General features: G+C 39.0%; 1 protein-coding gene across 1 annotated transcript in view; it reads right to left on the bottom strand.

Moving 5' to 3' along the window:
- Positions 1-12,142, bottom strand: part of syne2b (spectrin repeat containing, nuclear envelope 2b) — a 127,254-nt gene extending 115,112 nt beyond the window's left edge. Inside the window, 7 exon segments of the mRNA XM_041953978.1 lie at positions 112-311; positions 1,320-1,522; positions 2,095-2,187; positions 2,444-2,521; positions 2,615-2,710; positions 5,356-5,417; positions 12,055-12,142. Of these exon segments, the coding sequence (XP_041809912.1) occupies positions 112-311; positions 1,320-1,522; positions 2,095-2,187; positions 2,444-2,521; positions 2,615-2,710; positions 5,356-5,417; positions 12,055-12,142 (820 nt within the window).
- Positions 12,143-14,525: the final 2,383 nt, after the last annotated feature.

Raw genomic sequence — 14,525 nt, 5'->3', positions numbered from 1 at the left:
TTTACACATTTTGGTAAGTTTGATCAAATGTGCATATATAAAAAAATTTATTCTACATCCAAAGACATCTTTACATCTGAACAACTTATAGAAACATATGAATTACTCCACCATCAGGCTCCAGCAGTCTGGGGATCCTCAGCTCTTTCTCTGCGATGCGGAACGCCTCCTCCAGGTTCTGCTTGTTGCTTCTGGTTCTGGCTTTGGATAGATCCACCAGGTCAGGCCGCAGAGCATACAAGATCGCCAGGAAGACCACTCCACTCCTCCAGCTAGCTTTGAAGTCTTTCACATTTAATGTACAGCCAGCTCTGAGGAAAACGTATCAGATTATAATGATTATAATACAGGTCACTCAAACTGTACTTATTAGCACTGCTGTGTGGCACAATGTCTGTTTTGATGCTGATGAGTCCAATCATATACATAAGAAAAGTAAAAAAAACAGCCATTTTTTAATAAGAACCTCATTTATAAACTAAGTGCAAAAAATTAAGAATGGAATGAATCACATTTGGACCAATAAATCAGAATAATGAACCAATCATAAAGTTTTCAGATGGAAACAGGTTTTCAGTGCTGACAGTACCGGCACTACAGCCACTCATGGTCTTGGGTTGGGACCCGTGTGGTGTTGCTTGGTACTCACATTTTGTAAATGTGCATATATATATAAATATATATATATATATATTTACTATATTTTTAATATATACTGGTAAATGTATTGAAGGTATACATCAGTGTTTCATTGTAATTCTTATTGTTATTGGGTGCCACAACTACATTACTACCTTCTTTACAGAAAAACACAATAAAAAAGTAAGCAGAGGAGTTTGATAATATTTCAAACACTTATAAATATATACTGGTAAGAAATGGAACAAAAAAAGTGCCATTAAATTCCATGTAGGAATATATTTAACAGATTTTGGCAGGCAAAGCATCTGAACGCCTACAGCTCAGGCATTCGGGCCCTGATCAGGTTTTGGTCTTTAGCCCAGACCTGGAAATGACCGAGAGGTCCCTGTGTGAGGATATATGCCTCCCTGTGTGAGGATATATGCCTCCCTGTGTGAGGATATATGCCTCCCTGTGTGAGGATATATGCCTCCCTGTGTGAGGATATATGCCTCCCTGTGTGAGGATATATGCCTCCCGACATCACAAACTTGGCTCACAAAAGAGGAGTTGCATCAATTACAGGTTTTTCAAAGCTTTGACAAGCCAATATATCAATGTAACCCCATATACAGCCCACAAAACACATGTTGATGTGTCTTTCCTCATTAATATCATTCAGTTGACCGGGTGCTTACTTGTGGCACTGTTCCCGGACCCAGAGCAGCAGGGCCTTCTTGGCAGAAACCCTAAAACGGTTGTGTAGCGGTGAACCTCTGGGAGGAACAGGACTGCTGCTGGCCGAGCGGCTCGACAGGGTGGAGCGCGAGTCCAGACTGGTCAAAGACTCCATGGAGGACTGACGGGAGCTGAATGAGAGGCCGCTGGCCAACTCCTCGATCTAAGAAAACCACCAACACACAGTTTCTGGGTAACATTTTAGGCATTTATATTTGGAAGCTAGCAAAACTTAAAAGAGGTATTAAATACTATGTAAAAAACACTTGACTGGACAAAACAACCGACCAGATGAGGGAGCAGAAACCATTTCTAATGCACAGAATAAGAAACTTTACATCAGGATCCTGGGGGGAATCCCTGGCTTACAAAACATGTTTTTGTAGTTCATCTTAAATAAATTTACTTAATTTTAACATTCCAAGTGGTTTCCCCAGTGCAATAAATTGGTCTAATTTCATACATTCTGTAAAACTAATCCCAGGAAATCTACTCAGACCTAAGGATGGTGTTAAAAAAAACATATTCTATGACCAGGAGAAACAGGCTTTTCAGTACAGGTTTTTTCTTTGTGAGTCGAGAAGGAGACAAGAAAAATCAAAGTGGAGAAATAAGCCAACAAGAAAACATGAAACACAACAAACTTGCACTGCAATTTCCCAGCTTGGGATAAATAAAGTATATCTATCTATCTAAACAAGAAGAAGCAAATCTACGAAAAGCAAAAAAACTCACATGATACTGCAGAATGATTGTCCATATGAGGCCCAATGTGATGGAGGGTTTACCATCAATAATGTCAGGAATGTTTATGTTGACAAGTTTGATCTGAGGAGAAAACACGACATTTTTCAAAGTTGCATAAAATTTCTCCTGATAAAAAAAAAAATCCTTTCAGACGGATGGTGCCACAGTTATCACATTTTACAGATAAATTTAACCACTAGTGTAATACTAAATGGCAAAATCTGATGGCAAAATGCTTCTTTCCCTCTGATTTTGTCAAAATTAGAGGGAAATTGTAAAGTCCTCACTATGTGGTTGGTGATTGCATTTGGCTAACAGTCAGAAGCGGATTATTTACCGATTTCTTCTTTAGAAAGGAAAGGGCTTTCTCAATGTTGCTCCTGTGCTGGAACATTCCTCTGCCTCTCTCCCGACTCTGCAAAACAACCAGAGAGTCGGTCGGTTGGTTCATTTAAATGTCGGCCACGGGTTGGAAATATGTTTAAAGCTCAGCTGAGACAGGACTCACAAGGCGCTGGCCGCTCATCACCTCCAGCAGGTCCAATAGTTTGGAGCCATCACGGAAATCATTGAACAGATCCAGGACCATGCACGGTGGCCTCCGCTGTGACACACAAACACACACACACACACACACATTGTTTATTCTTTACTTTATGTTCACATTTGCTGCTATAAAACACTTACAGAGCTGATACCTTCACCGAGGCTGAAACATCTATTCTGTTAGTCGAAAGTTTGTATGTAGACATGTTCTCTACGTTCAGTTACAACTGCTCAAAACAGAACATTCAAGTTTTTGTATAATAAGCCATGCTTTCAAGAATTTAGGAACGATTTCAGGGAAGGTGCTAGTCCGGACACATGAAAACTTCCCACTCATCAAAATATGAATCAAATTGATGACCAAGTGCGAGAAATTTGTAAATGTGTTAAAAAATGTGTTTCTGACAGAAATGAATGAGCTGTATGCCTCAACTAATCGATGACTTGTTCCCTTGGCAACCAATCAAAACCAAACCCACAGTGCTAGAAATGAGGCTGTTTGTTTGTTTCTGAGAAGCTGACATTTTAGAGATGGGAAATCTTGTCAAGGTAACGATGATTACTGTTGTTTCACTGTGTACAACTGACCTAAATCTATGTTTTGTCAGATTTTATAAAGGCAACAGTAAAAAACTGTAAAAAAAAATCCTCTGCCCAACTTCAAGACAGGGCTTAACACAACCCCACAGACTGTCACAACAATATCACATGGTCCAAAATTCATTATGACACTACTGGCACTCCTTTTCTCAAGTTTTGATGAAGTTTTATAATGATACAGACCTATTCTGTTTCATACTTGGTAAATGGACTTATGAAGGTAACTTTTAACTTTTAACTATAGGCCATTTATCCAATTTTTGTACAGTTGTATTTTGCTTGATAGAGCGCTGACAGAAGAAACATTGAATTAGAGCCTGATAGACACACGGGTCTGAAATTAGCTGACGAGAGGCCTAATTGTCATTGTAAAAATGTAAACACAAAACCATCCACAACAGCAACACACACCTTAGTTTCCTTCATAATCAACAGGGCCTTTTAGGGCCTTAATAAGACCCTGGCAGTCCTTGACCTTTGATGACCTAGTTGCTAATAGGAAAAAAACTACTATGAAAAGTTTTCTCTTTGCACATGTATTAAAAATCCTGTAGCAGAAGAGGACACAAACAATACAGTCTTCTTTAGTCAGTAGAGAAGAGTAAACACTTCTCCGCCAGGTTTTTATTGAAAATGAATAAATGTTTAAATGTAGCTTACACTAAGCCTGCCTGTTGAATGTTAGCAGGTTTGTATTCACATGTGACAGAAGGTACTGTTGCAATGTGAGCTCTAATGTGAATAACCACCACAAAGGATTAACGGTGATCTCCACCATTAGGTTGACTGCCAGAGTCCCCATCGAGTCCGACACCGAGCCCTCAACCGGGTAAACGTTTGGTGGGTGGATAGAGGGGTGTGCATGGTGGTGGAGGGTGGTGGCCGTCTGTTGCTGTCTGTCTGTGTGCTGTGAACTTTGCTCCTTAATGCTATATTTGTGGACATAGTTCCCCACCTCCACCCCACTGTCCTCCGCTGTCACATTCACAATTGGCCTCTAACATGAGGCAGACAGTCTGCTGCTGACTCATGTGAGGAGGCCGTTTGAGAACAACACAGTGATTTTTTGCAACAATGCTGTCTCAAAAAGGTATTGTACAAAATCCATGGGGGGTGGATTTTCTCGAAATGGAAGCTGTTCACAGGGAAAAAGTCCTCCAATGGTAATTTAAAGCAGGATGTGTTCATGTTTTATGCAGTTTGATATCACTCATCATGAAGCTCATTGATTTATTTTGTTTTCCTTTGAGGTCTTTCAGAAGAATTTAACCACCAGCTGATTATGAAATGTCTCACAAACTGATAACAAAGTACCACAACATGAATAGTGTCCTTTGAATGGATGCTATGTATTTGAAGCTGTCTTTGCAATGAGAGATCTTTATTACCCTCATTTTCCTACAGGAATTATTATATTGAATCCTATATTTCATTATACATACAAAAAGATTTTGACTGAAACAAACTAAACTAAATAACTAAAACAGTGAGAATTATTTTACAAACAATGGTAATATTATTGGTTGCAAACAGTCCATATTGTGACTGGAATCTAATTGTTGTAAAAACATCTTCACTGGAGGGGCTGATACACCATCAGCACCTTTTAAATTAACCATTTTTGATATTATGGGAATATGTGTGCACAAGAGTATACATGGTGATCCATCAGCTCACGCCCTCACATGTTCCTGCTCACCTACATTTTGTTATTAAGCTGCATCGGCTCAGCTCGGGGAAGGAAAATTACGATGTAAAATTTAAACTATGACTGGATCAAATGAACTTCATTCATCTCTGCATTGAAGAGCGTAAAGCTAAAACTAGCTGTATGCTGTAAGCTAAAAGGACTAAAGTCTCCTTGTTTAGTATGACCAAGCAAACTGTGTGTTAATTATCATTAGACTCGCTGTTAAGTTGCTAATATTTTGGAATGAGACAGAAAGGGATGCATGTTGATATCCTCAGTATACTAATGTAGACTGATCTTTCAACATGTTACAGGTGTTCTGTAGAAGTTGTGTTGATGGTTTTATCCACCACAGCTAATAACAACAAATCACCTTCAGTTCCATGAGGTCAGAGTTCAGAGACACAGCTCACCTTTGCCAGCTGAGCGTTGACCCAGTTGGTGAAGGTCTTCTTCTGGATCTGCTCTTGTTCCACTGTTAAAGAAAAAAAACACATATTGTCAAGTTTAATTTACATCACAACATCAAAAAAGAAACTCACACAAGTAGTGCAACTTTAAATCGTAGGCATAAAGGTCATGATGCTATGCAGAACCATTTAAATTGAGTGTAACAGTAGAGTAGTCTATTTCTTAGATGCAAATATTATTAGCAACAGCATGTGTGCTGTATAGTTCACTGGCTAAGAGAGCGTGACTGCAGGCACCATGAGATTCAAGTAGGCTTCAACAGCAGAGACCAGAGTTCATATCCTGCCTACTGTACTGTGAAGTTCTTAACATCTAAATTTAACCAATCAGGGCCAAAACATTACAAAACAGTCATCTATACCTCACAGTGTCAAACTGTTTAATTTTGCATGTCTGGTACAAGACGTTTTCAGCTTTAACCAGAAAAATGGTATGTTTAAAAATGTAACACAGAAAAGCTTTAGCACTGTGCTACAAACTCATCGTGTGCTCATTGGTCCATGTGGCTGTAACACATGTTTCCTCTGGAGGGCAACATAAGTCAAACTGAGCTTCCAGGACAACTATGGGGGAACAAATGGAGGCACAAATCAAAGCACACTTTGTGTAATCTGTACTTTATCACTTGAGTCAGCTGCTAGCCTCTAAATAGTTTAAAATTGTGCAGTAAAGTCACAAAGGTATCGTTTCAGTCATTGTTCTGTAAACCGACTGTGAGATTAGCCAGGTGTTTCAAACTATAATAACTTTGCCTCTTAAAGGCAGGTTATTATCGTTGCTCGGCTAGCACCCAGGGGTTTGGCCAATCAGTTTGGAAAACCTTTGGGCATAAAAATAACACAGACGTATTTGGTCTGTGTGTTGCCTGAACAAGCAGAAATCCTTGGTGCAATACAAGAGCTCCAAGCAAGGACTCTTCAGATAAAGCACATAACCAAGCACCCCAATAGATTTTCTTTTAAAAGGTCTGGATATGCGTCTTTTCAGAAATAGTTTTGTGTCTGAATACATTTGAAAGAGCAAATGATGTCACTTTGCAATACTTTTGTGACACATCTGCAATGAATTTTTAAATCCCTTAAAGAAGGTTTGACATAAAACTGGAATGCAGTTTATCGTGGAGGAGCTGAACATGTATGTTTCTACCAACACACAGAAATACATTAAAATCTACTGTTGATACGTTTCTATATTTAATGAATGTGTTTAGCTAAACATGCACAGTACACTTACAACTGTAAGTGTTGAATGCATTTTGAAATACACACTGCACTGTTGTACTGTATCGACTTCTTAGAAGCTTCCATGTGTGAATTTGTGTAATGGTACGAATGTAAAGAAGAGAGCATGCACGCAATCAGTGAGGCAGACTCTCAATCACTTTCATTTAAGGCGGAATTTGCTGATTACCCTTCAGAGAAGCTGTAATATACAATACATGCATAAACTAGGACTGTGTTGTAATTATCCGAGAGGCGTAAAAGAAGCAAAAAACAGACTTGGTCAGTGAATTGTTCACCACTCACCACTGTAAAGCTCAATGACGTCATTCAGTTCAGTGACTGAATGAAGAGTCTCACTGTTCAACTATTCTTAGATTAAAGACTACACACAGCATCTCCAAAAAATATCTCTCCTTTAACAGGATTCTCTTTTTAACTTCAAATATCATTAAACCAGTTTCGTGCTACTGCTGTTTTAATGTTGACAGTGGTAATCCTCCTGTTCAGTTTGTTGCTGCTCAGTACAAAAACTGTTGTAAAACTCAAAGTAAAATAAAAGTATGTTCTACAGCAGGTCATCTCTGGCTTCAGTTAACTTGTAACCTAATCTTGCAAATACTCAGATATCTTCATCTGCTATCATCAAACAAAGGTAAGGGAGAAAGGGAAGGAGGTTGGTTTTCATTAGCAACATGACCCCCCTGAGTTATTGACATCTCGATATCGATTAACTTAGATATCGATCTAAGTTTTCAAGATTTCCTCTGCTGGAAAGTCAAGAGGACGAAGAAGCGGAGAGTTAGGACACACTTGAGAGTCTGCCAGAAGATTTAAACCAAACCACTTTGGTGACTGTAACCACAGCAGTCAGTTCCAGAGATAAACCATTTTCTGTATAAACTCCTGAAAGGAAACCCTGCCACCTCAAAAACAGGGTTTATCAGAAACACAAAGAGAGTCAATTCATAGAAGGAGAAGATGAAGTACATCATCAGATATTTGAGAGTTACAGAACAGTAGTAACCATACACATAATGACATGTGATTCTGAAATTCTGTCATTTTTTGCTTAATTTCAAAGAAAAACACAATCAACAGTTTACTGGGTACAAATCTGTATGACTGGCAGACAGAGCAGTGCAAAAAAATACAAATCCAATCAAATACACTAAAAATTAACCACAATACAATATGTCAGAGGAACATAAATGTATTCACAGAGGAGAAAGAGATTCAGTGACATTGACTTGATGTCAAAGATCTTCAAAGTCTTGAATCTTTGACATTGCTTTCTTGTGAAATGAAATTGTGTGTGTGTGTGTGGGGGGGGGGGTTTGCACTACATTAACCTTTACTGTGACTGCATGCTACTCCAGCTGTTTTCAAGTAAACCTACAGCGCTGTTTTTCTAAGACGAGGCTTTGCATTATTTAACATAAGCCCACACGCGGACACACTGGTATATTTCCTGCACTGACAGAGGTGGAAACGTGCATGACTTGGTAAGAAAAATATTTTCTTCCTATCAGATCTAAAACCAAACCTGACTCTTGGACAAACTTTCCCCCAAAAGAGGAGGAAGACCGCTTTTGTATTTTTGACTTATCTGCTAATAAAAAAAAAACAGTAAATGACACAGTACAGTTTTAAGGAGACTTAAAAAAAAACAAAAAAGTATTCAAGCTAACTAAAATGTCTCCACTGTCCACTCCCACGGATGTCTTACATTTGACCGCTGTTTTTGTGTGTATAGCTGTAAATCTACTGTTATACAGGAGCAGTCCACCTGGGATGAGCACTTTCATAGGTTGATAATAACATCCATCCATTGCAGTACTGTGCTTTTACACTAAAGTTTAGACACTTAGTTTTGTTCTACATCGATAAAAGTCACAACTACCGAGACAAATCAAAAACTCACCCTTGGTGGGATTACTCATGCTGATTCAGCAGGGAGTTAACAGGTCACAAACCCTGGTGCACATCAGTTCAGATCAAACTTCTCTATGTGGTAAACACATAGTTTAACAAACTGACTCTGAATGCTGCAGATCCATGATTTCAGCTGAAGAGATGTGAGATCTGAAATTAGTTTGACAGTGATTCTTGTCTAACCAGCTAACAGTCTACATTTCCAGCCTGCAGGGAGGCAGGTGAGATCAGCGGGGCTCCGCCTCTTTAATCTGACTCACAGAGGCCTGCCCAAACAAGACCTGCAACCAGCTAGTCCTCCTGCAGCCTCCTGGGTACTTCTTTATGCTACATAAGCTGGAAAGTGTGTGTCAAATTCAAATGTCAAATGCTGTGAAAAAATGGAAATGGATTTCTTACGCAACCTTACACCTGCACACGACTGGACCAAACTAGGACAGGGGGAATGAGAGCTGTTTAACTGCCAAGATGTGATGTTGAGGCGGAGGAGTGTTAACATGGCATGAATTTTAGTTTCAATCATTAACACTGTTATCGGCTTCTAATTTCACTCGCTGTTTAACTTCTGGCTTTGCTTTAGATAATTATACTCAGTTCAGTGTATTACTTTGCCCCGTAGAAAACAGAATTCACTTTAAATAGCATTAATTAAGTTACAGGATAAATAACTTTTTGTACTCCCCTGTGACTCATGAGTTGGTTCGGCCCTATTATGCTCTTTTGCAGACATATCAGGACACGCATAACCATCCATTATAGAAAGGCAGTACCATGGCTAATACTAAATAAAATCAGGAAGATATACAGGTATGAAGCAATGTCAGTCACTGTTCGATTTATGCATGATTGTCGTGGATGTTGATATTCCCTACTGACAAACTAGACATTAATGTCTTTGGATTTTGCTATTAAACATCGCTTCATACTGGCTTCCCTCGTCTCAGTTTTAAGTAGGATTTTTTCATTACTCACAATGTTTATGTTGTCTTAGCTTTTGCTGCATTTCTTCATGTTCTACTAGATGTTCTTGTGGAGCAATGTGTCTCTAAAAAGTGATAAATGAATATAATAAGGAGCTTATATCAGTACATTCAGGAAAAGTTTTTTTTAAGATGACATTTTTAATATGCTTTTACATAATTCATTATATTCTGTATTCTAACCGTGTGCATGTTTTATTTGTGTTCTAGTTTTTGTTATTTGTTGTTTTGCTAATGACTTCTTTGACTTGCTGTAAAGGTTTAGGTGGGGTGATGGTGACAAATCCTGACGTTTTATCCCCACGTGAGACACATCCTTTTTAAGCAACCCTAACACACTTAATTGTTTTGATAAAGCTGATCACTTAAAGATCATCACATTATAAAAACAGATGACATGTGCTCTGTACAAGGAAATATTCTGGCCAGCCCTGCTGAAACACTGAATACACCCCACATTCACAGACAGTATAGGCTATTTTAGTGACATTCTTTCATCATTACCACTTCAAATATAAACAGAAAAAACAAGACTTTCCCATTTATTTAACAAGCTGGGAGGTCATGTTCTGCAATGGTTCAGTAGAGACCTTTGCAATCTGGACCCAAAAACTACAGAGAAGAGACTTGAGATAGAGAGAGAAAGGCAGGCAGGTGGGGGAGATAACAAGTTAACAAGAAAATGTGGGACACACGGGCAGGGACTTGTTAACATCCTGAAACAATCCACGTAGCAAATATAATGATTTAAGAGTGGATAAGGAAACAGGTGGAGATGCAATAAAAAGAACTGAAAGAAAGACAGAAAGATCAGGATGAGACAGCCAGAGCCTGTGCTGCAGTCTGGTCGTGGTGCAACTATTGTAAGCACAGAGGAGAGATGAAACAGAGTCAGATTTACTACCTCCTGGGCAGATAACCTGTCCACCCCGCCGGCCTCAGAGTTTTGACTTTGCCTCAGTCACCAGAGAATCAACTTTAACGATGAACCAGGTTTCAGTAACAACTCAACACACTGGCAGTCAAACAGAAATCAAAACCTTGCTGCAAATGTGACACATACCGTGAACACTGAATTTTAGAGCCACTTTGTTCAAGCAATGTGCGGGAAGTCATGAAAACAGTATGAAGTTGCAGTTCTGATACATAATACCATAGTGAACCAATGTTAGGAGCTCTTTCCCCAGACAACCATCCAAACCCTGAAGGTGGCGATTATCAGATAGGTATTTTACTTGAATATTACTTTAGCATTTTAGCATGCTAACATTTGGTAATTAGCACAAAAAAGGGTAAAGCTGAGGCTGATGGGAATGTCATCAGTTTTGCAGGTATTTGGTCTTAAACCAAAAGCAGAGCTGGACCGACAAATCAGCCAGCTCAATACCGGCCGATATTATTGTCAACAAATTTAGTGCTTCTAATCATTTAGAGGGCTGCAACTAATAATTATTTGCATTAACAGTTAACCTCTCAATTATTTTCTTAATTAAATGTTCAATTCATTGAATAGTTTATAAAATATCAAAAACCACAGAAAAATGTGGGTCAACATTTTTAAAATAGTTTATGTGGGATTGAAAAATCATAAGGTATTCAGTTTATGATACAAAACTGAGAAAAGCAATTTTTCTGTCAATCGACAAAACTGATAAAGTTGTTTCAGCATTAAGCTGCATCAAATCAATTGTCAGCTGTTGTGTGAGAGACGAGTCTTTAAGCTTCTCATTATACATGAGTATTAGTATATCAATAAATTTAAACTGAATTGAAAACTAGAGATCAAACCTAAAATCTTACAGATAAAGTGACACCAGTTGAAAACCATCTTGTAATACAAAGAACTGATGATATACTGTATGTCCTACAAGCAGTGAGAACACAATCAAACGACAACCCCAGCACATCACAGCCTTGCTTCAAAAGTTCAAAAATGCCCTGGGAGTCGGCGACTTAATGAGCGAGCAGCCTGTATCATCTCTTCCACCCTCCCTCCAGATGGCTCTTTGCAATATGAGTCATGTCTCTGAGAGTAGGGGTTCAGTTTCAGGAGATTAAACCAAGCATGACCTCAAAAAAGTGACAAAAGTGAAACAGGACAGAGCCAGCAGCGGACTGAGACAGAGTCATCACACTGCTCCCATGAGTGAGACACATAACTGAGGCTTAATGCTTATTATGTTGCCAGAGAAACCAAGATAAAACAATGAAATCAAGACATGGGGCTTTTCTTTTTACAGCTACATGACCTCAGACTTGGGTCTCGTTGAGCAAAGACCAGAAACAATGAGCCTTCATTCAGTTTAGCTTGAATGCTTGTTGAAGTAAATCACCAATCTATAAAGTAACCCACAATGGAGACCAAAGAAAAGCACAAATAAATACCTGCTCTAGTATTTACCTGCAAAAACAATACTTAAACTAAAGTACAAATCTTAAAGTAGGACAGTAAAAGCACCCAGCCGCAATAAAAACCAACATTATTGGAGGGAGGAGGGAGACTCACCCTGCAGCAGCATGTGGACGTTGTCGATGTCCAGGGGGATGGACCCCCTCTCCACCAGGTCATCTCTGCAGTAGAAGTCTGACGACATACTTTCTCATCCGCTGCCTCCTGGCAGCATGGCACCGCTAAGAAAGAAAGAGGAAAATGTTACATCAGTATTATAGCAGTCCAGTGTGGCTTCAAAACTGAAACATAACACTATCTCTGCAGGGCTGAAGATCTGCTGAAAGTTTGGTTCTTAAAGCTGACTTTCTGGTCAAAAGACATCCTACGTAAAAATGCATTTTCTGCCAGTTGACAATCAAGACAAATAAAAGTGACATATGTTTTAGTATTTATTTCAGCCGTTTTGCTCAAGTTGTGATTGAATCATGGTGACGCTGTAGCAAAGACTGATAACATATTAACATCTGGAACAGTGAAAACAGGACTATAGATACATACACACATCACCATCAGAAGAACAGCTGCATTTAATTTAATTTAATTTTACACTTTCAGACTGATTCAGCATGACACAAAACAAAATCTGATTTTGATGTACAGTAATAAAAATAAAAAATGAAACAATTAAACAGTGATGAATAGTAGAGATTTGAAAGATATTGCAATGGTGCACAGAAGACAATTTCCCAGCGTACTGTGAAAATGCAATAAGAATCATCCTAGGCTATTTTGCATGATGTGTAAATAATTGACCAAACAGGCAGTGTCTGCTTAAGGCCAAGCTGTGCGTCTTTAAAAATACAGTGCGATGTCCTGCCCTGCTCCCTGGGATATGTTTTTCTTTGCTTCATTCCTTAATTCATCACTTCCTGTTTTATTTTGAAATACTCAGCTCTTTTCATTTCCCAAAGATTCATCACTACCTGCCCTTGTGTTTTTCCCGCCTCTATGACTGTCTACCCCGCCCTGATCAGTTTCAGCTGTCCGTCATTGTCCTTCCTTCCCTCTGTGCTCCCCGCTCTCAGTGTCAAACATTTCAGCCTTTTTTCCTTGTGTCTAGTATTTCTGGTATTTTTTATCTCTGCAAGTTTTGTCTTTTGTCTTTTCCTTACTGGATTTGCTTGCCTGATCTAGTCAAGTCAAGTCATGTCAGTTTATTTATATAGCACGCTTAACAGCAACAGGAGGTGACCCAAAGTGTTTTACAGTCAAGGCAGGTTGGTTAAAATCTGCCTCAGTACAGGTATGCATGATTAAAAAAGACAAAAGTGCACACTTGGAAAATATAGTTCAGAGGGAGTTTATCATCTTTTATAGAGCAATGAAACACTTCTGTCAGTGTACATTGAGTGCTGGATGAAGGGTGTTGAGCTTGTCTTGTTCTGTCTTGCTCTAGGATATGAATAAGTGAACTGAGAAAAATGTGTGACATGTCTTTTGCCTGCTTACACAAATCACACTGTGAAAAAACAAAGGTGCCTTTGATTTGACCAGAACGTCACACAAACATGAGTGACAGTTTAGGAGAACGGACAGGTGAGCGAAGCTAAAATAAAACAGTGTGAAATAGCACGAGGCCTCACCAATATGGCAGAGCAAATAACAGACCAGGTCAAACAGTCGCTGTCCATTTCATCATATTCCCTGCAGCGCTGAAAAGGGGCAACAATGTCCATCCAAGTACATTATTCTTTGCTAGGGGCTGATAGATATGAGGCCATTAAAGGTCGAAGCCAAGTGTCAGCAAAAACAAAGAAAAGTATGAAGCCCTCCAAGCGCTACAATGTTGAGGATTTCTCTGAATTTGGTATTGTTCTACTCATAGTACAAATCTGATCTATAGATAGACTGATACCACAACCTCTTGGCAGAAGTAATGAGGTACGGCCTGTCTGCACGATTTAAGATTCAGGCTCAGACCCTTTTAACCTGGAGTTTTCTACAGAGGAACAGCCTGCAAGATGTCCAGAGATCATCAGAGTCCCGCCTGTGTAATATGGCTTCAACAAAGCGATGCTGGAGTCATCAACAAAACCTTGAATTCGATTTGAATGAGGAGAAAAGGTCAAATAACTTATTAACATGTAACATGTAGTTCTACATACAGAAAGGAGATAAGTCACTATGTTACTGCTGCATCACAACAATTACTGTTGTAATTTCAGCTACAGACAATTACTTTGGTTTGTCTGTTGTTCTATAACTGGTTATAAGTGTAATGAGCTGCCAGTACAGTATGTAACACTGTCACTTCATCATTTAGCTCTTTCTGAAAGAGTAGTCTGCAACTGTTAGAAATTAAACCAGTCATATTACAAGGAAAAAACTGAAATACTTACTAATGTTAATTTAAATAATTTTGTTAACTGGCACCACCAGTGAAAATGCACTAAAACAAAGCAATGACGTTGTGGAGCGCTTGCCCGAGGTTAGTCCTGTGCCGCAGTGCAATCACTGCACAAGAGTACTGTGGCAATTAACACATGCATATGTCTAAAACCACAAGTATAGATGTGAACCAATTG

The sequence above is a fragment of the Chelmon rostratus genome, chromosome 15 (genome assembly GCF_017976325.1).
Source record: "Chelmon rostratus isolate fCheRos1 chromosome 15, fCheRos1.pri, whole genome shotgun sequence".
Classification (NCBI taxonomy): domain Eukaryota; kingdom Metazoa; phylum Chordata; class Actinopteri; order Chaetodontiformes; family Chaetodontidae; genus Chelmon; species Chelmon rostratus.
Note: the sequence above shows the minus strand (reverse complement) of the source record. Positions and strands in the feature narration are given on the sequence as shown.